This window comes from Hevea brasiliensis, chromosome 3 (genome assembly GCF_030052815.1).
Source record: "Hevea brasiliensis isolate MT/VB/25A 57/8 chromosome 3, ASM3005281v1, whole genome shotgun sequence".
Lineage (NCBI taxonomy): Eukaryota > Viridiplantae > Streptophyta > Magnoliopsida > Malpighiales > Euphorbiaceae > Hevea > Hevea brasiliensis.
In genome coordinates this window covers 100,118,403-100,144,423 of record NC_079495.1, presented here as the reverse complement: position 1 = coordinate 100,144,423, position 26,021 = coordinate 100,118,403, and the positions used below count along the sequence as shown (strand labels likewise).

General features: G+C 33.6%; 1 protein-coding gene across 1 annotated transcript; it reads left to right on the top strand.

Moving 5' to 3' along the window:
- Positions 1–18,426: 18,426 nt before the first annotated feature.
- On the top strand, positions 18,427–20,867 carry LOC110662724 (lectin-domain containing receptor kinase VI.4-like). Its single transcript, XM_058143491.1, has one exon. It carries the CDS (start codon positions 18,576–18,578, stop codon positions 20,607–20,609), a length of 2,034 nt encoding a protein of 677 aa, XP_057999474.1. The 5' UTR covers positions 18,427–18,575; the 3' UTR covers positions 20,610–20,867.
- The last annotated feature ends 5,154 nt before the right edge of the window (positions 20,868–26,021 follow it).

The following is a 26,021-nucleotide window of genomic DNA, read 5'->3' as shown; positions in this document are numbered from 1 at the left end:
TGAGAGTCCTTGGACCTGCCAGAGGAAAATCTATCATAATCATTAGAAATTTCTTTCCAACATTGAATTTCATCCCAAACACTGGTATCTAACATAGTGGTATTCTTGTAAGGCACCCTAAATAGTAGGGTTGAGCAGAATTCGGTTCAAACTGAAAAATCGAACCGAACCGAGTCAATTCTGTTCAATCGGTTCGGTTCGATTTTACATTATAAAAATTTCGGTTATTTCGGTTCGGTTTGGTTTCAAAGAGAAAAAAATTAGTTAAACCGAACCGAACCGAATAGTAATTTATATAGTCAAATCGAATTAAATAGAACCGAATTGATTTTTGAATTGATTTATTTTTATGAAAAATTTATGAATTATATTTAATTATATATATATTAATTATTTAATTTCATTGATTAATGGTTATTAGGTTCAAACCAAAGTTAAAATTAGACTAAATAACTTGAAAATCAAGTCCAAATTAAAAAATCAATCAAAAATCAAACCGATCGGTTTAAACCGAATCAAAATAGAGCGGTTCGATTCGATTCGATTTTTCATCCATTTCAGTTCGATTCGATTTCTAAAATTTACGGTTCAATTTTTATAATTTAATTCGGTTCAGTTCGATTCGGTTCGATTGAACCGAATGCTCACACTACTAAATAGCCCATTCATATCAAACCTAAATATTTCATGAAATGCATTAAGAGTTAACCCCATGTTCTGTCCTAAGCATCTGAATTTCATGATAGGCTTAAATGTCTTTTCATGCAACTTAAGTTCAGCAAAGAATGAGGATATAAATTCTAAAACCAAAGCTAAATAAACTGCTTCTTGCTTTCTTACAAAATCTACCCAACCCAACCCGTCCAAATAAGTAAATACATCATCATAAAGCCCAATAGACTGTAAAACATCCTCTGCAATATACCTGGTAGTAGTGATTTCTCTATCCTTCAATCTCTTAAATACTACCTTATGTTCATTGCTAACCAAGCGCCAAGGTAAAATGGGTGATAACTGAGGAGGAGCATAATGAGAAGCAGAGGCTTTTTGCTTGCTTGAGGGTGGAGATTGAACAGGGGGCTCTGCTCCTTGCGTGCTTATAGCCTTATATTTTGTAGTGGAGGCTTTTTTGGGGTTTATGGGTGATGATATCGAAATTGCAGTTTCCTGGGTTCGTGCTCTGCGTTTAGTAGGTGGTCGAGAAGTAGAAGCAGGCCTCGTGCTTTTAGAGCGTGTTCTTCGAGAGGTTGAGGAAGTTGAAGCTTGTGGTGGCGGTGATTGTGGGTTGGGAAGTTGAATAGCAAGAGATTCAATGCGTATTGGTGATCCATGTGGTGAAGGTGGAGGAGAAGAAGCCATCGAAATAGAATAAAGAAGGTGTGGAGAAGGGAAAATAGAAGAAAATAAGGATTTGGGATGTGGTTTCGGCAAAAATATAGAAGAAGGAAAAGAAAATGGTGAGAAATGAGGAAAAAATGGAAGAGAGTGGAAGTGGCAGCGTGAAAAATGGAGAGAACAGTGGGTTAGGGAAGTTTTTTAAAGGTGCATAGGTTATGCGTGAAGATGCATAAGCATGGCGTGAAACTGCATAGCTTATGCAGGACGTTATGTAAATTTCAACAATGAAAAATGAAGCAGATGAAGACCTAGCATGAAATTGCATAGCTTATGCAACAAGTCATGCAATTTTCAGCAGAAAGAATGAAAACCTGAAATTTCCAACGTGAAAGTGCATAGCTTATACAACAAGTCATGTAATTTTCTGCAAACATGAATAAAATAGAAATGAAACAACACAAATTTCACATGGCTTATGCAATTGGGTATGCGCTTTTCAAAATCAAAGAAACATTTAAAAACATAGTTGCAATGCCTGTAACTCAATCCAAAACTAAATTATTTTACTTCAAAAGTAGATTTTTCATTGAAAATATCAGTTGAACAGATCCATATGCATTCAAATTAATCTCCCAAATTGCAAAAAGGCATCACAATGCAAATTTACTCAATTAAAAATAATAAGTCATGTAAGTAACTTATGTGAACAGTGAAATTTCCAATGAACCTGCAAGATTTTATATTTCAGCATTCCAAATCTAGAAAACTTGTTTTGCACCCTAACTAAAATTTAAATATGCCAAAACCCAAATTACACCAAATCACATCCAAGAACACTAAATTACTGTCATCAAATCTCAACAAACCTCAACATAACAAATTTAAATTTTTAAACTAAATCAACTCCCAAATCTTGAAAATCAACAATCACCATAAAAATTCATTCCACAAAAGCATTTTAAGAATTTGAATACCAAACCTCAACCATATTTAGATGATGAAAGTGCTGACAGTAGGTCCTCCATAGGTTTTTGTTCAAAAACTAAAAAGCTACTGCATAGGATAGGCAATAACAACAAAAATCTGTACATAAGAGACAAAATTAAAGAATCAATTTTAGAATAGATAGGGACTTAAAGTCAAGGAAAGAGCACTTCCCATCATAAAAGTATCTCCTTTCTTTAGTAAAAGAATCTACAAAAGACAGGATAAACAATATCAATATTGAATTTGAGGGAGATCTAAAACAAAATAAAAACAATGCAACTAAAATAAACTATAAAAACAAAATAAAAGAACTTGGAGTGCCTCCCAAGAGCGCTAATTTACGGTCCTTAGCTTGACCCTTGATTCACTGTTGCTAAGATGGAGGTGTAGGATCAAAGAGCTTGCAACTGCCTGCTCCTTCAAGTGGCTCTACAGTGATGTAATGTTTTAACCTATGACCATTAACCTTAAAATTCCTTGATCTCTCACTATAAAGTTCAACTGCTCCATGAGGGAAAATCCTAACAACTCTCTACGGATCAGTCCATCTAGACTTAAGTTTCCCTATAAACATTTTCAATCTAGAATTGAACAATAAAATAAGGTCACCTTCTTTGAACTCCTTCTTCCTAATATGCCTATCATGCCAAGCGTTGGTCCTTTCCTTATATATGCAAGCATTTTCATAGGCATCTCTTCTTAACTCCTCAAGCTCATTGTGTAACATCCTCATTTTCGTAGTCCGTACATTCTACTGTTCCGACAGCTAATGTCTGTCCCGGAAAGTCAGAATGTCTGAAACTAAACTTCGGTGATAATGAACAGACATATAAAGAAAATGCAAGAAAAATCAAAGAAAAATGAAAGAGAGAAAATGAAGCTAAGTTAAACGAGCTGGCACCGCAGTGATGGGTGACCGCACTGAGAAGGCCGTTGCCGACCCCAGGACTGCGGGGAACCCTCAGAATTTAATTCCGGGACGTAAGTAAAGGTCTATTGAAATATAATTGACACTAGAATTATTAAAGAAAAATTAATAAAGTAGTACAAAGAAAAATAAAAAATCGAGAAACAGACAAAAATCGGTGTTACCGAAAAATTGAGAATATAACCCGAAGTGGGGTATTTTGGTCAATTGACACCTAGAGTTTACTTTTGACTTAAATGTCCATGAAAAATAAGTGGTATTATATTTTGAAAATTTAATGAAAAATGAAATTCAAGATAACATGTAATTTAAGGGAATTGGAGGGCATAATTGCAATTAAAGGAAATCTTGAATTAATCTAATTTTTAATTGTGATTAGTGGGGTATTAGTGGAGTATATAAGGACCACTAGGACAGATTTTTCCACTATTCATCTTCTCCTTCATTCTTCTTCTTTGCCGAATTGAAATTTCTCCAAGCTTCATCCATGGTTGCCCCATATACAAGCCTTCATCTACCCATCTTCAAGCCTTGATTTTCATAAGTTCCTTCATTAAACATAGTCTATACATCATGGGCAGTATAATGGAAGCAAAAAGAAGAGGATTTGATGAAGTTTTGGTCAAGCTCAAAAAAGGTTAGTGCTAGTTTTTCATCCCTTGCTTCATTAAAGTTTGTATTATTGAGATGAGTTAGATGGTGAAGAAATTTGAAGGATTTGATGAGTTATTGATATATTCAATTTTGGACAGCCATGAAAGTTTATTGTAGTTGAGTTTTTCTTACCTCAAATGGATGGAAACTAGGGTTGAATAACTTAAATGGAGGAAGTAGCAAGTTAAAATCTAAGTATGTGCATGTAGTGCTTGAATTAAGGGTGTGTAATGGAACCTTAATGCTTTGGGCAAACTGCCATGTTTGGCAGCCTATTAAACCATGAATTTGTGTGTGAACATTATTAATGAAATATGCTAATTTTAAATTGTGGGCAGCAAGTGTAAGTGATATTGAAGTATGATTATGTTGAAGTATATGTGTAATATTGACATTGAGATATGTTGAATTTTGGTGGAAGTGAATGTTGAACTTAATGGTGAATTGTGTGCATTAAGCACTTGAATATTCTGCCCAAAATTGTTGCTGGAATTGTGTACAATATATATATGGAAGTGTTATTGATTGAATATTGAAGTAATGAGGAGGAGAAGGAATATCAAATTGGAAGTGTATGTGCTTTGTGCAGGTTGTGTATTGAAGGCAGTACCTAAATTAGGCCATAAGTGCCAAACTATGAACCCAATTAGTATGAAGCCAATGGGGGGGTGAAACTAGACACCAAATAGGCCAACTTTCATGTAGAAATATTGCCAAAATTCTGCCTAGAAACTGACCTTAAAAATGACCAAATCCGGATTAGCAACCTTGCAACCCAGATTTTTGACCATATGAACAGTAGTCCTTGGGATGACCATAACTCACTCAAAACAGGTCCAATTGACCTGAAATTTTTACCATGGTTAGTTTAGACATAGAGCTACAATTCTTATGAAGACGAAAAAACCGAGAAATGGCCAGAACCAAGTCAAATAGCTTGCACAAGTTCAGGTACCAAAACTGCCAGAACTAAAATTGATCAAATTTTGCACTAAAGGTGCAATCTGTCCAGCTTTAGTAAATTGACCATATCTTGGTCTATACAACTCAGAATGACCTGAAATTTTGCACAGAGTGCAATAAGACATAGAGATACAATTCTTATGAAGACACCAAAACCCAGAAATGGCCAGAACCAAGTCAAATGGCTTGCATAATTTCGGGTACAAAAAGCTGCCGAACTAAATGTGACCTAAAATTGACCAAATTTTGCACTAAAGGTGCAATCTGTCCAGCTTTAGTAAATTGACCATATCTTTGTCTATACAACTTAGAATGACCTAAAATTTTGCCCCGAGTGCAATAAGACATAGAGCTACAATTCTTATGAAGACACCAAAACCCAGAAATGGCCAGAACCAAGTCAAATAGCTTGCACAAGTTCAGGTACCAAAACTGCCAGAACTAAAACTGACCAAATTTTGCACTAAAGGTGCAATCTGTCCAGCTTTAGTAAACTAACCATATCTTGGTCTATACAACTTAGAATGACCTGAAATTTTGCCCCGAGTGCAATAAGACATAGAGCTACAATTCTTATGAAGACACCAAAACCCAGAAATGGCCAAAACCCAGTCAAATAGCTTGCACAAGTTCAGGTACCAAAACTGCCAGAACTAAAATTGACCAAATTTTGCACTAAAGGTGCAATCTGTCTAGCTTTAGTGAATTGACCATATCTTGGTCTATACGACTTAGAATGACTTGAAATTTTACCCAGAGTGCAATAAGACATAGAGCTACAATTCTTATGAAGACACCAAAACTCAGAAATGGCCAAAACCAAGTCAAATAGCTTGCACAAGTTCAGGTACCAAAACTGGCCGAACCAAAAGTGACCTAAAAATGACCTAAGCCTACTATTTTAGTGCTTTCTGTCCAGCATTGGTAAATTGACCATATCTTGGTCTACACAACTCATAATGACCTGAAATTTTGCCCCGTGTGTAATAAGACATAGACCTACAAGTTTGTAGTTTGGATCGAAACCCAAAAACCGAGGGAACTAGGTCGTCCAGCTATGTCAAAATAGTACACCGAAATCCGGTAAATTGCAATAAAATGCAATACACTTAGAAATGAAATTGGTAACATATACCAACACTAAAGGGCTATAGAATATGATATATTGGTAACATTAGATTTGACTCACATAGAGTGCATCAAGGGTCAACATTATAGGTTGACTAAGGAAACGAATTGAAGGGAATAGTACCAAGAGAAATAAGACTTTAAGCTAGACAAATCTAGCACACAAAAATTGAGAAATTGACCAAATTTTGAAGTAAAGGTGCAATCTGTCCAGCTTTAGTAAATTGGCCATAACTTGGTCTATACAACTCGAAATGACCTAAAATTTTGCCCCACGTGCAATAAGACATAGAGCTACAATTTTGCTTCTTTGACCAGAAGCTAAAAACCAAGTAAAATAGGACTTTAATCTAGACCAATCTAGCATACTAAAATTGAAAATTGGTAATTACATAAAATGATGCTTGAAGTAATTTGGCAATGAATGCCAACTTGTGAAAAGGGTAAATTGCATTATATTGACAACATATTGAATTGTAAATTGTGACATGTTGATGCTAGAATCAACCTATCCATGATGCATAACTTTGTCAATAATTTTATTGACCAGTGAAAGGCATAAAGATTTATAAACCCTATGAATAAAGAATTAAATATGTAACATTGTAATATGCCCTAATTTGTCTAGTTGACTAGTTTGGATAGATTGGCATGCCAATAGGATTCTGACAGCTGTTCTGTAAATGACTTTACGTCATACTGTATTTTATGACTTATTATGCCATACTATGATTTTAATAGCCTATGGCTATGCAGATTGTGTTATTATACTCGGCTTAATGCCTGATTGATTATATGGCTTTTTAGCCACACTTTTTGCACACCAGGAGATACTTTGTGACCGATGGTGTGACGGCCCGAGGTACTAGGTACCCAGTGCTAGTATATCCGTTTATCCAGTCTGGTCAGTGTATAGGCTACATGGGCAGTCATTTAAAACATTATTCAATTCAAGAAGCTAAGTTAAGTTAAGTATAATGAAATTTCAGTACAATTAAATTAAGTATTGAATGAATGAGTAAAAGAGATTAGCAAAAGAAACATAACAAAAATATAAATTGCGGAACCGTAGAGACTTCAAATGCAATACAGTTAGAATAATTTGTATACTGGGTAGTATTACTGAAAGGTTATAAACTAAGCACTTCCAAAGAGGAACAAACTAGTATATAAAATTGTTGATACTAGAAATACCATACCAAATTAAATTGATTCTTGGATATCCGAATTATGAGTTATTTCTTTCATTATTTGTATATATTATTTCTTGTTATACTATTGCACCACTAAGCAGAAATGCTTAGCGCGATAGAATTGCTTCCTCGCGCAGGTACTGAAGGTAAAACCAGTAGACTGTCAACTGAGATTTTTTGGAGTCCAGATCTGCAGAAGTGTCAGAAGAGTTCAAGATTGTCACCTCCTCAGCAATGCATGTAGATAGGGCTCATAATTATACATGTTATGTATTTTGTTCATTCTAAGTATATTGTAATTTCATTTGTATATCCTGTACTTGACAAATTTATGTACTTAATTGGAAAATTATATAAGTTAATGAAATGTAAGAATTCTGATGTCTGAATTGATTGTCTAATCATAATGACTCTGAATGAGATTGAGTTTAAGAAATTTTGAGAAACTGATGAGATATTATTGAGATAAATTGAGCTATGAATTTGAACATGTTGTGAATTGTCTTTGGCAGGTTCAGAAGAACTATTAGTCCAAATTACAGCCGACACTTTGTTGGATTATCGTTAAAATTTTTGAAATTTCCAAATTAGTTAGATTTTGACAAAAGTAAAAATAGCCTAAACCTTAAATAAAGTTTTTGAATAAATAAATCAAGAACTGTAATGAAATTAGATAAGATCAGGTGCTCCAGCACTCCGTGTAACACACTTTGCTTAGCTACATTGTAGACGGGTGAGGGGTGTTACACATTGAGTTGTAATAATCTTCTCTCACTAGCTTGTTTAAGATCAAAGTTCAAGTTCTGAATAGCCCAATATGCTTTATGCTCTAACTCTACGGGTAAATGACAAGACTTGCCATACACTAACCTAAAAGGAGTAATGCCCATGGGAGTCTTATAAACAGTTTTGTATATCCACAAAACATCATCTAATTTGATGGACCAATCTTTCCTAAAACTATTTACTATTTTCTCTAAGATGTGTTTGAGCTCTCTATTAGAAATTTTAACTTGGCCAAAAGTTTGGGGATGATATGGAGTAGCAATCTTATCTACTATACCATATTTTCTCATTAAACTTTCAAATTGCTTATTACAAAAGTGAGTGCTCCCATCACTAATAACTGCCCTTGGAGTTCCAAATCTGTTTAGAATAAACATTTTTAAGAATCTCACTACTACCTTAGCATCATTAGTAGGAGTTGCAATGGCTTCCACCCATTTTGATATATAGTCAACTCCAACTAGAATGTATCTATTAACATAAGAAGGTGGAAATGGACCTATAAAATATATTCCCCATATATCAAATAGCTCAACCTCTAGGATACCATTTTAGGGCATTTCATCTTTTTTTGATAGATTTCCACTTCTTTGGCACTTATCACACTTTGACACAAATGCTTTAACATCCTTGAAAAGATTTGGCCAAAAGAAATCAGCTTGTAGAACTCTACTAGCTATTTTGGAAACTCCAAAGTGTCCTCCATAGTCTGATGCATGACAGTGGTGCATATCATTTTCAATTTCTTCCTTAGGAATACATCTTCTTATCAATCCATCAACACATTTTCTGAATAGAAAGGGCTATATAAAATTTTACCTCATGTTGAAACCTCTTCTTCTCCTGCCATTTCATTTTTAGAGGTAGCACTCCACAGGACAGATAATTTACCTTGTCAACATACCATGATAGTTTAACAATAAGAGAGAAAAGTTTCTTATGTAAGAAAAACTCATCAATAGGAATTGCATCTAGCTTCTTATTATTCACTTTCAATCTACTTAAGTTGTCAGCAACCACATTTTTAGCTCCTCTTTTATCTCTAATCTCCAAGTCAAACTCTTGCAGCAGCAAAATCCACATAATTAACCTAGGTTTCGCTTCCTTTTTGTGAAGCAAATACCTAATTGCTGCATGGTCTAAAAATATAACCACCTTTGAATCTATGATGTATGGTCTAAACTTTTCTAATGCAAAGATAACTGCCAAGAATTCTTTTTTAATAGTTGGATAATTGATCTACACCTTGTCCAGTATTCTGCTAGCATAATAAATAGCATAAGCCTTTTTGTCTCTTCTTTGACCAAGAACAGCTCCAATTGCATAATCACTAACATCACACATGATTTCAAAGGGAAGATTCCAATCAAGTGGTTGCATGATTGGTGTAGTGATTATAGCTTCTTTCGACCTACAAAAGGCATTAAGACAATCCTAGTCAAATACAAATAGTGTATCATGACTTAACAAATTAGACAAAGGTTTAGCTATTTTAGAAAAATCTTTAATGAAGCGTCTATAAAATCCTGTATTTCCTAAAAAACTTCGAACTCCCTTGACATTAGTGAGAGGGGGCATCTTTTCTATCACTTCAACCTTGGCTTTATCAACTTCTATTCCTCTACTAGACACCAAATGTCCAAGAACTATCCCTTCCTGAACCATGAAATGACATTTTTCTCAGTTCAAAACCAAGTCAGTGTCTGCACAACACTATAAAACTGTAGAATGATTAGCCAAGCAATTATCAAATGAAGATCCATAAACAAAAAAGTCATCCATAAAAACTTCCATTATATTTTTAATGAAATATGAAAAGATTGTCATCATACATCTTTAAAAAGTGGCTAGTGCATTACATAAACTAAATGACATTCTTCTATAGGCAAAGGTTCCATATGGGTGAGTGAAAGTAGTTTTCTCTTGATCATTTGGATGGATAAGGATTTAGAAAAACCCTAAATATCCATCTAAATAATAGAAATGTGAATGTCTAGCAAGTCTTTCTAACATTTAATCAATGAAAGGAAGTAAAAAGTGATATTTTCTTATAGCATTATTCAATTTTCTGTAATCTATGCATATTTGCCAACTAGACACTATTCTGTTAGGAATTAATTCATTGTTTTTATTTTTAGCCACCATCATTCCACCTGTTTTAGGGACCACATGCACTGAACTCACCCATGTACTGTTTGAGATGGGATATATTATACCTGCATCAAGTAACTTTAGAATTTCCTTTTTAACCACTTCTTTCATATTTGGGTTCAACTTCTTCTGATGTTCAATGGATGGTTTGCAATTGTCCTCTAAAATAATTCTATGCATACATAATTTAGGGCTTATTCCCTTGATGTCATCAATTGTGTATCCTAAAACCTTCCTATATTGCCTCAAAACTCTTAACAATTTATCAACCTCTAAAGTGCTCAAATTTGCATTAACAATTACTAGATAAGTTTTATTGAGGCTAAGAAATGCATACCTAAGTTGAGAAGGAAATTGTTTAAGTTCTACCTTAGGTGCATCTTCCTTCTTGAATGATGGTTGCTTAATCTCAACTTCTTCTTCTTGTGTAAGCTATAAAACTGATGCTGAGATAAATGGTGGACTACTCTCCAAGTGTTGAGCAAATGCAGCCATATGAGGATTATCATGATCTATGCTTCCTCCATGAACTAAGCAATTTTCAAGTGGATTGTTAGGATATCTCTTCCTAAAATGCTTCTCAACTAGCTCACCAATATATCAATTCTCAAATAAGAATCAGCTTTAGAATGGTGTTTCTTCATAGCATTGTTAATGTTGAACATTTATTAATCATCCCCAACTCTAAGAGTTAATTTTTTACCCTTGACACTAATTAGTGCAATTGCTGTAGCTAAGAAAGGCCTCCCCAAAATAATTGGAATATTAGCATCTTCTTCCATGTCCAAGATGACAAAATCAACTGGTATGTAGAACTTTTGAACCTTTAAAGGCACATTCTCTAAAATCCCTTCTAAATATTTAATTTATCTGTTAGCCAACTGAAGAGAGATATGGGTTTATTTAAGATCTCCCATGTAGAGCTTTTCATAGATAGAGAGGGGCATAAGGCTAATATTAGCCCCTAAATCACATAGAGCTTTTGTAAAACATGACTCCCCAATATGCCATGGAATTGAAAAACTTCTTGGATCTTTAAGCTTAGGAGGGAGCTTCCTTTGAAGTATGGCACTACACTCTTCTGTCAGAGTTACAATCTCATGATCTTCAAGTCTCCTCTTATTTGAGAGTATTTCCTTCAAAAATTTTGCATAAGAGGGCATTTGTGGAAGAGTCTCAATGAAAGACACATTTTTGTATAATATCTTCAAGACCTCCAAAAACTTTCCAAATTGCTTGTCAAGTTTTGCTTTTTAAAATCTCTGTGGAAAGGGAAGCTGTGGCTTGTAAGGCTCCGGAGGTATATACTTCTCTTATTTCTCTTTAACTCCTCTTTCCTTTTTCTTGCACTCTCTTTCTTTTCACTTTGATTGTTTTGACTTTTCTCTACAACTTCCTCTTTATCATCACTCTCAATGTTTTTCTCTCTTTCAATATCTTTCTCATTTTCCCTCTTCTTAACTTTTTCACTCTTCTCATTATTTAATACCTTCCCACTCCTTAATATTATAGCTTGACAATGTTTCTTTGGATTCGCCGATTGACTTGGAAGCTTTCCCATGGACTTTGTACCCGAAGAACTTACTTGTTGTGCAATCTGGTTCTCCAACATTCTGTTATGTGTCTATAGCTGCTCCAGTCTTGCTTTCATTTCTCTCATCACTTCATCTTGCTTAGTTTGATTGGCAAGGATTTGTTGTAACAAAGCTTCTATGGTAGAACCTTGCTCCTGTTGTCTGGGTGTAGGTGCAGGATTTGTGTTCCTCTACTGAAAATTAGCTAATGGTTGCCTATTCTGCTGATAGGGATTTCCTTGCTGCTGTGGTTGAAAATTTTGAATTGGAATTTGATTTTGTTGATTCCCCCATGAAAAATTTGGCGATTCCTCCAGGCTAGATTGTATGTTTTTGAATAGGGATTGCCCATCTGCTTGTTTCCATAGTTCCCCACATAAGCAGCTTGTTCACCAAAATCTGCTCCATAGCTAGTATTTCCTTTTGCATAAGTAACTTGTTGAGAATTTCCTGAGGATGATGAAGTAACCAGCATACTTAAATCTTCCATTTTGTTTGCCAAAACATTTGTAAGTGCATCAAATTTGGCATTGATCATGTTGAATGGATCAATATCGTACATTTCAGCAGCTTGCCTTTTTTGAGTTGGAGCTAGCCCTCTCGGACTACTCTACAGATGAGTGTTCTTTGCAATTTTCTCTAGCAGCTCATAAGCTTCATCTTCATTTTTAATGATAAATTCCCCTCCAGTTTGAGCATTAATAACTCCTCTAATAGCAGGAGTGACTCAATTCAACTAAGCCTTTATCCCAAAAATAATAGGAGTGACATTTGTATAAAAATTCTGATTTATCATCCATTTTGGAATGGCATGATGTGGACATTGTCTCTCTAACTCCTTCCTTCTCATCCACTACTGGTAGAGGGTATCATATTCTCTTGGTCTAAAGCTGTCATTTGATCCCTTAATTCTTGAGTTTTTTCAGGTGGAAAGTATTATGCAAGGAATGCATCGGTTAGCTGCTCTCAAGTTGTAATTGAATTGTGTGGTAAAGAATCAAGCCAATCTAGTGCTTTATCTTTCAAAGAAAATGGAAATAACTTGAGTCTTGTTACATCATCTGATACTCCAGGTTGTTTTTGCATATCACAGATCATAGCAAATTTCTTAAGATGAGTATGTGGGTTTTCTGAAGGATGACCCCCAAATTGAGAGTTCTGAATCATTTGTATTACTCCAAAATCCATCTTGTAGCTATTTGCATCTATTCTTGGCCTTACAATGCTTTCTCTTAAATCATCAAAGTGAGGGAATGCATGATCCATACTACCTCTTGGTGCATTAACATTAACTACTTTTTCTTCCCCACGAGCTTCATTTTCATTATTTTGATTATTTTCAGCATTACCACCACCAATTCTAACTCTTTTTTTAGCTATTTCTGGTTCAATTTCAGCTACTCTCAAAGCCTCTTTCCTTCTTCTAATTTCTTTCTTGTTGGCTCTACAAAACTTCTCAATTTCAGGATTGTATATGAGAGATGTGTTACTTGTGCTTTTGGCTCTTCTCAAAAGAGATCAAAAAGTACCTAAAAAAAAAAAGAACAAACATAAAAGGAAAAGATAATATAAAGATAAAATCTATAAATAACTAAAATAATCAAGAATTCAATCTTAAACAAATAACTCCCCAACAACGACGCTAAAAACTTGATGTGGGCCAACTGCAAGTGCACGGGTCGTTTAAGTAGTATAGAAAAGTTATCGTTCCCTCAAATAGTTGTGTTTTAAATTGAATTTTTGATATGAAAGTTTACTAATCTAAACTAAATTTAAACTAAAAATTAATTAAATGAAGAGATTGAAGATTTAATATGTATATATGCAAATTCAACAAAGAAATTAATTGAATGGCAAGTATCACTAAAATTGCAAGCAATAACTGCAGCAAAATGAAATATGGCAAGAATTAAAGTAATAAGCAACAAAAATTAATGATTAACAATGATAAAAGGGTGATTCTGAAGTTTTGAGTTTCATATTTAAGCTATTTTGAGATTTTAAATTGATTATCCAAACATATGAAAATTATAGGTTTCAAGGAGATTAATTCTTAAATCCTTAGAAGACTCTTTCAAGTGAGGCAAAGAGTGCTTTAATTAACTCAATCCTACTTTCATGGAGTTGAAATTAATTAAGACCTATTAGGTTCCTTAATCAATCTATTAATCCTCTTAATCCTTAGTCTATTTTTAGATCTAAGTTAATTAAGTCCAATTTCTTGATTATCTATCACTGGGTTTTCTCCTTTCAGTGCTTTAACCAAGGACTAAGAACAATACTTAATGAGATCCTATACTAAGTATGTCATTAGGCACACAAGAAATGTATAAAACATCATAATACCCATAAAATCTGGATAAATCAACTCAAATTCTCAAAATATCTCAAATATTACATACCCAACTCCAGAATCTAAAAAGAACTACTCACTATTCATGTTTGATATAATGATTTTAGCAAAATAAGGAAATAAAAGATGAAAAGAGAATTAAAATTGAAGAAACCTGCTGAAAGAAGCGTATAAAATGGTGGAGAAGAAGAAGAATTAGAGCTTTAGATGGAAAATAACGAAATTGGCGGGTCCTTTGTCTCCTACTCTCTCAATCTTTCTTCGTTTCTCAAAATGAGGTAATAATGCCTTTTATATGCCCTAACATCAACCCTAAAAATGAACTAAAATGGTGTGTGGTGAGGTCATGCACGTGTGACAAAATCTTGCCTTTTCAATCAATTAATGCGGAGTTGCATAGCCGGAACTGTGCCTGCGCAACATCTTATGCTGAGTCAGAATTAGAAAGAATGAGTGAAAATAAGTTTGCATGGTCATGCATGTCCCTATGCTTGTTTTGGTAACCTTTGGAGAGTTTCTATGAGGGTGCATAAGTAATTGCATAAGCTATGCGAGAGGTCATGCATATTTCGCCAAGTTTGGGAGGTTTCCCGATCAGTTGCATAAGCTCTTGCATAACTTATGCGTGAGGCCATACAGATTTCAGCAAGCTTGAGTTCATCCTCTGTGAAGGTGCATAAGCTATGCAGAAAGCCATGCACATTTCGGCAGAGTTGCAATGTTTCTCTGGTCTTTTGCATAAGATAGTACATAGCCTATGCACTAGGCTTTACAACTTTCAGTAGTCTTCAAAAATCTTCAATTCTAGGCTTCAATTTTTGCACTTTTAAACTTGAACTTTACTCCTCACTTGCAAAATTACTTTTTAGCCTCTTCAAACACTATTTTTTCTACAAAACAAAAGTAAAATTACAAATTAATCTGAAAATTGACAATTATGAAAAATTAAGTAAATAACTAATAAAATTAACTAAAAATGACTAATGAATGGATAAATGACCATGAAACTTAAGCTAAATGACTATGTGGGATGCATATGTCAAGCATACCCAAATCTGTTAATCATAATCAAATTATAATTAAACATCCTCAAACTAGTAAATCCCCTTAATTAATTACCCTTCTAAAACTTTAGAATCCCAGCTTTTTCAGCTTCCATTTCTACATGAACCTAACATTGACGCAGAGTTATTTAATTTCTTAATGAATATCATCAATATGCAAATTATGCACTAGATATCGATGCTCATGTACACTACTAAGACCTCCCTCCACCTTTTCCTTCCAAATCAGAATTTGCGGATGATATAAACTTGGAATTTCCGTTTGATGAGTGTTTACCGTTTGATTTGGAGGAATCTGACCGGTTTTGGAGCGGAAATGCAGGATATATATATATATATATATAATGTGGATGGTTAAAGGAAAGCAATTCTTCCTTTCAATTAGATCGATATAGTGAAGGAAAAACCTTCATTTCCGCTGTTGGAAGCAATTAAATTATCATTAACTAAAGAAGCAGATAATGATATTCAAAATTTATTATTAGTCCAATCATTATTATTAATTGATATTACTATTATTATTAATTCTAAGATAAATTACTATTTAATCTCTATATTTAATGAAATTAATTATTGAATTTTATATTTTAAAAAATTATACTATTTAGTCCCTATATTTTACTTTCGTTAAACTATTTAGTTCTTTCGTTAATTTTTTTCATTAGTCAATACCGATCAAACTACTATTTTGTTTCATTATTTTAGTAAAAATAATTAGTTAATCCCTATATTTTAGAAAAATATATATTAGTTAGTCCTTATAATTTGATTCTGTTAACTATTTGGCCCATAATTATTTTTTATACCTAAACTACCCTATTACTCTCCTCCCTTATTTCTCTCTTATCCTCCCTTATTTATTTTCTCTTTAATATTTCTTTTTTTTTTTCTACACTAACACCCTTCTCCTCTTCATTCTCTCTTTATTTTTATCTGCTGATTAAAATGGTGTAAGCTAATTACACAAAACAATTAGTCAATTTTTTAAAATTTTTAAGTAATCAAGAAAAATTATTTCTCATTAAAGAAAAAACAAAAATAATGTCCAAAGAATTTGAAATTAAAAAAAAAATCGAGATTTAGTCTCCATATAGAAAAATTTATATTTTTTATCCAAGAATATATTTTTTTCAAAATATAATATTTTTTCAAAATACATAGACCAACTAATTAGTTTCACTAAAATAGAAAAATTAAATAATAATATTTTTTAAAATATAAAGATCAACTAATTAATTTTCTTAAAATAGAGAGATTAAACAGTAGTTTAAATAGCTTGAATAATGAAAAATTTGATAAAAGAACTAAATAATTTAACTGAAGCAAAATATAAGAATTATATAATGTATTTTTTAAAAGATAAGTATAAATAGTTAATTTTATTAAAATATAAAGATTAAATAATAATTTTTCTTTAATTCTAATTGAAATTTAAACTAAAAAATAATTTCAATAACAATGAGTTAAAGTTTATTAATTATTTTTATTATTTTTTTAATATTATTAAATTATAATACATGGAACGTGCAAATGCATTAATTGAATATATATTTTTCAATAAAAAAATAAAAAGTAAAAACTCAAACTCGAGTTAATTAAATAAGTAATATATTTTTAATAACCGAACAAATTAATAATATAAGAAGATATGTTAGTCTATTGCAGTTAATATTTATTAATTCTTGTTTTATAATTAATAAAAAGATAAAGTACGTAGGAGACAATTTTTTTTAGCAGATGCAATAGACTTTGATAATAGCAATTTTAATAGATTAATAATTATCCCAATGATAACTAAATCAAGTAAATACAGAAGATTATTGAAATTTCAATTAATAAATCTTCTCTAAAGATTTTAAATTTAAATATTAATTTTTAAAAAATTGTTAAAATTTCAACAATGACATATATAAAAGAAACCGAAACTGATATATCATAATTTTTTTTTTTGTTATTTAAAAAAAATTGAAATTTTATTTAGTAATATTTTAATTATTTTTAAAAATACAAACTCTCAATTTTAAATTTCAATTAAAGTTAAATAAAAAAATTATTTAAATAATATTGTCCTAACGTCAAAATTTTCCATTTTTGTACATTTAAATTTTGTAAAGATGGAACGACGTCGTCATTCAATCAAGTGGAAGGAAGATGAAGATACTTGATAGAATGATGATGAGCGATAGAAGTTATGATTACAGAATAAGTTCTCTATTTTTTTTTTTACTTAAAATTTTAATTAATTGACGAATAAAATTGAAATTTCACTCGGATATTAATTTGATGATAATTCAAAGTATGTCACAGTCTACGTAGAAAAAGAAATTTCCACATTTTGGGAAAAATAATATTAATTGTGGTGGTCCAAGAAATTTGATTTCGTGACTCAGTGATAATTAAAAAAAGTAGGTTATAATTATAAATAATATCTTATTCATTAACAATAATTCAAACCCTAACTATCAATGAATAATCTTCTTATTTTGTGAATTCTTTAATCTTAACATGTAATTAAGATCTACTTTTACAATTATTATTTTTTATAATTATCAAGATTTTATTAGAAAGATTAAAGAAAAGAAATGAGCACATCAATCCATATCTAGATTAAAAGTATTATGCAAAGTTTATAAAAAAAATTAGTAATATGTAAAAAGAGTTTTTTTTATTTATTTAAATCTGGTCTATTATAAATTTAAAAAATAAAATTAATACACCTATTAAATACGTGAATCTTATATATCTATATCTTATCATCATAATTAAATAAATAATAAATCGTTATTCTATGTCAAAGATATAATAACTTGCCAATTAATTCTGTAATTAATGATAATGTACCCACAAGGATCAATAGTTTAATTAGTTGATAATCGAAGTTGGAATCATCTAAAATCCTTAAAATTGAAGGTCTACTGTATGAAAACTTAATAATGTAATCGTCAATCACACATCACTATAGCTGAACAAGTCGATGTTGCAAGACTTTGAGAACACGAACCGGGGAAAATATATGAATAATATTCGAAGTCTAGGTGGTGAAAATTCAAAGCCACCAACACGCGGCATTGGATATTGGACAAGAAAACATGCATAGCCAAATCCTAATCAACCAGTCACATTCTCTCTCCTAACGTCTTTGAGCTATGCAGGTCCAGGGAAATACTTGATGCCAATTTCCCCTTCACATACCTCCATCTATATGCTCTAGACTTTTAATTGTTTTGACAAGTTCAAGTCTTTCATTTCTCATTGCCATTTTTTTAGGTACCTTTTATTTTGGCTTAATTGATTGTCATCCAAAGTTGAATCCGAGACTTCACAATGCAATATCACTAAACTAAAATTTATTCATATTTTACGGTATATATTATTCAGTGTCATTTATATACCCATCATCTCTTTTTGATCCTTCTTTGATATTATCTCCCATAGCAAAAGAAGAACCTCTCCCTTATGGCCTTTTTATCCACGATCTCTGTAGCTTTGCTCGTCTTCTTATTTTCTGTTGTCATTAATCAAGCTCAATCTGAACACTTCTTTTTCGAGGGATTCAATGAAAGTGATGATAAGAGTGATCTTCGCCTTGAGGGAGCTTCCATTTTCAAGACTAGTGGTGCCCTGAGGCTCACTAACAAAACGAAAAACGCCATAGGACATGCGTTCTATTCCAAAACAATACAAATGTTTAATAAAACATCGCCAAATGCTTCTTCTTTCAACACGTATTTCGTCTTCTCAATTGTCCCACCGGCCTCAGGCAAAGGAGGTTTCGGCCTCGCCTTCACCATCGCTCCCTCCTACCAGATCGCAGGAGCTAAGGCTGGGCAATACCTTGGACTCTTCAACGAGTTGAATGACGGCAAAAACTCGAACCATATTTTTGCAGTTGAATTCGATACTGTTAGAGGTTACAATGAGACGTCAAATAGTTATGGAAACCATGTTGGAATCAACATTAACAGCATGGAGTCCAATACGTCGGAGCCAGCTGGTTACAATATCAACAACACATTGAAGAACGAAGAAATAGATATGCATAAAGGTGATCCTATTCAAGCCTGGCTAGAATATGATGGCGTGAGTAAAGTTGTGAACGTTACAATGTGTCCCATGTGGCAACAGAAACCAATGAAACCACTCCTTAACTTTGCTGTTGATCTAACACCAATTGTGAAGGAGTTTATGTATGTTGGTTTCTCAGCCGCTACAGGGGACACAGCAAGCTCTCATTACATTTTGGGATGGAGTTTTTCCACAGCAGGAGCAGCCCATCCATTGAATCTCTCTGGACTTCCTATACCTCCGGTAGAGAAAGAATCATCTTCTTTCCAATTCTCAGTGATTGCTCTTATCGTCGTTTTGTCCGTCGTGATCGTTCTTTTGTCCGGGATACTGCTCTTTCTCGCGCTTTATAAAAGAATTGGGCGACTTGAGAGTCTTGAAGATTGGGAATTGGAGTGTCCGCACAGGTTTCGCTATCGAGATCTTTATACAGCAACTAAAGGTTTTAAAGACAGTGAGATAATTGGAGTTGGAGGGTTTGGTGTAGTTTACAAAGCTGTAATGCTTAGTACTGGAAATGAAGTTGCTGTTAAGAAGATCAGTCGTAATAATCCGATTCAAGGGTTGAAAGAATTTGTAGCAGAGATTGAAAGCCTCGGGCGACTGAGGCATAAGCACTTGGTGAATCTCCAAGGATGGTGCAAAAAGAAAAATGATCTCCTTCTGGTCTATGACTACATTCCAAATGGAAGCCTCGATTCCCTCCTATTCCATCCTAGAAATGACTCGGTATTGAACTGGGAACAGAGATTCAACATAGTTAAAGGCATCGCTTCGGGTCTATTATATCTGCACGAAGAATGGGAGCAAGTGGTGATTCATAGAGACGTCAAGTCTAGCAACGTCCTCATAGACGCAGAAATGAACGGCCGATTGGGGGACTTTGGTCTTGCCAGGCTATACGATCATGGCATAAATTCACACACTACAAATGTCGTCGGCACTATTGGGTACATTGCACCAGAATTGGCACGTACAGGGAAGGCCTCTACAAGCTCAGATGTGTTTGCATATGGGGTTCTGCTTCTTGAAGTCGCAACCGGAAGGAGGCCTATCGGGTCAGGGCAGTTCATATTGGTAGATTGGGTAAAGGAATGCCAACAAATGGGAAGAATCCTTGATGCAGTTGATCCAAAGTTGGATTCAAGGTATGCAGATGAACAGATGAAGTTGATTTTGGAATTGGGTCTTCTTTGCTCACATCAGGAAGCAGAAGCAAGGCCTAGAATGAGACAAGTTACAAGGTATCTTGACGGGGATGAGAAGATGCCCGTAATGGACGATATGGGGTCAATTGATTCTAGTCGTCTGAATGAAATCAATAGGAGATTGATGCAACTGAGTTGCATAGAAATGACAAGCACATCGTATCATTCATCTTCCATTGGATTCATGTCTACAAGTTCTATTGACGCCGGAAGATAGTAGCTTGTAGGAGTTGAAGAGATTTTAGCAGCTGAAAATCTGTGTACAGGAAAAGAAAATACCCATACCTGTAAGCATGGGCTATTACCCGAGAATAAAGAAACTAGTTAGTTAACTTATTTTTAGTTAGTTTTCTCGATAAGTTGTTAGTCAGTTGAACTACGTAACTGGTCCCGCCTTTTCTTTTTAGTTCTCTAGCTCTGTATACAGGTAGCTCAGCTATTGTTCATTCAATAAGACAATATTTTCCTTTCTCAACTAATTTTGTAATAAGGTATCAGAGCAATTTTTCTCTTGAGACGGTTATTTTTTTTCACAAATTCTTTCTTCTTTGAGTTTTTCTCCTTTTGTTTTTAAGATTCGAAACTACTCACTGGCATTCATGGCAGTTAATCAAGCTATTGATCATCTTCAGAATCCTTCTAATCCGTATGTTTTTCATCCTAATGAAAATCCAGCTCTAGTACTGGCATCAACTGTTCTTAATGGATCAAATTATCATTCTTGGGCTCGAGCCATGAAAATGGCATTAGCATCCCAGAACAAGCTTTAGTTCATTGATGGTTCATTGTCTTCTCCATCAAAAACTGATAAGATGCATTCTACCTAGGAGAGATGCAACACTATGGCCTTATCTTGGATTATCGTATCTTTATCTCCTTTAATTGGTCAGATTATCTTTATCTCCTTTCAATTGCTCAGACTATCATGTGGATTGATAAGTTAGTTGATGCATGGAATGATTTGAAGGATAGATTTTCACAAGGGGACATTATCCGGATATCGGATCTATAAGAAGAGATCTACAATTTTAAGCAAGGTGAGCGTACTGTTACTAAATATTTTATTGAGCTTAAGATTCTCTGGGACAAGTTGGTTAATTTTAGACCAATTCCTTCATGCTCATGTGTTACGCCTTATTCATGTGGTGCTATTACTACTATACAAAATTACTTGAAAAGTGATTATGTGATACGATTCCTCAAAGGATTGAATATGCAATTTGCGAATGTTAAATCACAAATCATGTTGGTGGAATCACTACCTTCCATAAACAAAGTATTTTCATTAGTCATTTAGCAAGAGAGGCAAATGGCAAGCAACAGTAATATGGAATCAAAAGTGTTTGTAAATAGGGTTGTGAAGATTGAAAATATGCCTGACAATTTTGGTTTTAACTCAGTTGATTATGGATCATATGGCAGAGGTCAAAATGGATCTGCTAATTCATTCTATGGAAATTCAGCTTGTCATACATCATATGGCATAGGTCAAAATGGATCTGCTAATTCATTCGATGGAAATTCAACTGGTTATGCATCATATGGTAGAGGTCAAAATGGATATGCTAATCCATTTTATGGAAATATTCAAGAAGGCATGGGCAAATCTACTGAATTAGTAAAATTTTGTACCTATTGTGGCAAGCAGTGTCACACCTTACCCCTCTGTAAGGCATAACATGATCCCGTAGAATACCTAATGAATTACCGAACTTCACCTACCGATAACTCATTAAGTACCCTACAAGGGATTTTAAAACAATTTTCTTATCTTTGACAAGTGGTGAGCATTTCTAATAAGTATCTAAAACATTTAGTTGAAATTAAAACTAATTAATATTTTTGGCCATTTTAGTTTTCCGCAAATTTTATAAAAATTTTGACAGAGTTTCCTCTGTATTTTGGGAAAACCGTTCTTCGAATACCTGTAAAAAGCACTTCTAAAAGTTTTTCTCAACCACTACTTCGGTTTCACAATCAACTCAATCAATTTCTCAAAATTCACAAGTTCAATAATTCTCAAAATACTGTCAATCAATATCATTCATATTTCATTTAAAACAAAATAATTTATACACAACCTTACAAATTTATATCAAAAGAAACACAAACTAAACTTTATTACAAACTTCATACAAATTTGTGTACAAACTGCTCAAGACCCATTTTTACATGTCCATACATTTATGTGCAATATATACATCAAAAGAAGTATTTACAGTTAGGGTATAAATTATACCCGAAGGCTTCAAAATGTCAAGTGATGACTTCACACACCTCTGCTGCTTTCTCCTCTGTCTCTGTATCTGCGACAATAAAATAAGCTATCGCTGAGTACTAGGACTCAGTGGTGCACAATATACTAAAATAATCTTTATGCAAAACTTAAAGCACATTCATTCAAAAATTTGGCTAAACATGAAAATTAAATACAATCATGCATTGTGAGATTTTCATGTAAACCAAGTTCATTTCAAAGTATCAAAACACATTTCATAAAACCCATAGTTAGATCATGCCATTCGAAACAAATAGAATCTCAATAGCCAGAGGCTAAGAGAAATCACATGAATCTCAATAGCCAGAGGCTAAAGAGAAATCATATCACAAGGCTAGCTAGCTCAAATATATGGATATCCATTCACATCCTCTTCTACTGGCACACCTCAACACTTCTCCAGAGAAGGAATCAAAATTCGAAACTAATTACCCCCACTAGTCGTGCTAGTGAGGTGTTCAAATATGTGGTCATGACACTGTGGTTTCAAAACTTATCTTAACAATTTGCTAAACATTGTCTTTTCAAATATACATAATAACTTTCAACAATTTAGATCAAACATCATAAGAATGCCATAATCCCATATTTCAAATTATTCAAAACGATATGCAAAAGATGATTATAAAAGTATATGTTGTGCACAAACCTCAAACGAGTCATCTGTTGGCCTTGACTCGACTCCTCGGGTTCTGTCTCGGTATTCTTTTCCACTGAAATACAAAATTTTCCAATGTTTCAGTACTAAAACTTAAAATAAATCCAAAATAAACTTAGCTCCACATTTACCTAGTTCTAACGTGTTAAATTCGACGTTCTCGAAATTTTGTGTTTCGGTTACTATTCACTACACTATTCAAGTCAAATTATTGACTTTCTAAGGCTTAATAGGTATGGGAACTCTAACTTCACCCACATACCACATTTTCGTCACCAAATTTGTTGGTTTTGGTCATTTGTTTAAAGCTTAGGTCATTTTGGCAAAATTGCCAATTTTCGGTTTTGGTTTTCCGAAGTTGCACTATTCCATTGGTTGATCTACTGTTGGAATTTAACAAAACTTCCTTCATAGAAAATGTTCCTTATTGTCTTAAGTGTATTCTCATTTTTGGATCACCTCAATCGGAGTTTTGTAGCTCAAGTTATGGCCAAAATAAATTTACTGTTCACGTGCACTGTTCATGCTGCACTTTTGGGTTCTGGCAGATTTTGGTCCAACTTTGGTCAATAATTTGATCAAGTTAAGTTCATAATTTGGTCTCACTTTCTTCATATGAAATGTTGTACTATGTCTTAGGTTTCCATCGGTTCAAGAATCGCCTAAATCCGAGTTTTCTAGAGGGAGTTATAGCCATCCAAATATTGCTGCTCAATGAAAATTCTGCAGAGTTGCAGGTTTGGTAACCTAACTTTGCTCAATAATCTGAATGGGTTAATGGCATAATTTGGGGTGATGTTCTTCATGAAAGTTTTATATCTATATGCCCTCTAATCCCTGGCCAAATTTCAGGTCAATTTGACCTGTCTAACTCGAGTTATGACCAAATGAACAGTTAGTCAGTTTAGTGCAGTGGCAGCCTGCTATTAACTCACTTTGGTCAATTGTTTCACCAAGTTTTGGTCAGTTTTTGGCCATGGTTCCTTAATGAAAATTGTGCTCTTTTATGTCTATTTTCATCCCCAATTGGTGGCATATCAATTAGACTTGTAAAATTTGAGTTTTGGTCCTTCAAAGTGGGTTTGGTCATGCTGCCAGCAGCATGACTATTGACCTACGAATTTGGTTTAATTTCCTATCATTCCCACACAAGTTATTTGGTCATAATTGACCATTATTTCACTTCACAATAGGTCCAACATGCCATTTATGCATTTCTCCAAATTTTGGTTCATAAACCCTAGCATTGAAACCCTAATCTCACTAACTCTTGCATTTAACTACTTCTAATGATTTTAATGTTAATTATTTAACTAAGGTTCTAAACTCATTCAATTGCATCATATTCATGCAAACCATACTCCTCTCAAGCTACCCGAAATTCCAGTTTAATTCTTCCCCCATATTTGTTTCATTTAAATCAAGTTCTAAGCTCACTTCCAACCACTAATTATGCATTTAAAATGGAAAGTAAGAAGTTTAATATACTAACCTTGCTTGGAGGATTTTTAGGCTCCCCTTTCTTCAAGTCTTTCTTCTTTTTTTTTACTCTCTAATGCTCTCTCAACATGTAAGGAGAAATTTTTGTGTGGAGACTTTGTGAATTTATAGGTTAAGGTAGGGAAATTCAAGCTTTTATTCCCTTAACAATGGTGGAATATGGTGAAGGAGTGGGGAGAGAGGAATGGGACGGCAAAGGGAAGAAAGAAGACCAAAATTGATTTTTTTCATTTCTTTTCTTTATTTATTTTAGTGTATGGAAGACCACAAAAACCTAATTAGTTAATTTATTAATTATACCTTTTATGGCATCATGCATGATGTCATGCATGATGTCATCACCCTTTTTACTTTTTCATTTTTCTCTTTTTTTTTTTCTATTAGTTCTTTAATTTAATTCTCGATTTCGAAATTTTCTTTTCTCTGATTTAATTTGACAGTTAGGTCAGGAGTCAGCTCTCGGGGTCAATTGACCAAATTGCCCCTCGCCGGTTCATCTCGGTTTGCAAATAATCCAATATTTCTTCCGGCTCCCTGACCTAATTATTTGACTGACTTAACAGTTCTTTTTCATGATTTTCTCTTTTCCACTGTGTTTATAAGGGTCCTAAGGACCGCAGCGTCACTTTTTACGGTTCGAAATTTGAGTTTAAAACGACTTCACAGTCGTTCCCGAGGAGGTCACTCATCGCTGTAACTATCGGCTCGTTTAACCTCTTATGTTATGTTTTTCTTATTTATAGTTAACTAATTAAACATTACTAATTATTTATGGTTATGGCTTCTCAAATTGTCTTAAGTGTGGCCCTAATCCCATTAATTGTCCGGACTGACACCGGTCACCCGAACAGTGAAATATACCAGGCTATACCAATAGGGGTGTTACAAGCAGAGGCATAATGTAGACACTTGCTATAAGAAGCATGGTTTTCCTCTTGGCTTTAAATTCAAGAATTCCAATTCAACTGCCAATAATGTTTCTGCTGAAGCAATAATGCCTACTGTTGTTGAATCATCTCCAGATGTCAATGAGGGTCTTGATATGGATTTCACTTCGGAGCAATATCAAAAGCTATTAGCTTTGATTTAGGATCATAATTCGACTTCCTCACCTCATTTAACTAACCAACTAATAACAAATCAAATTGGCAACACTTCCTCTGATCCAACCAATGTCTTGTCCTTTAATCACT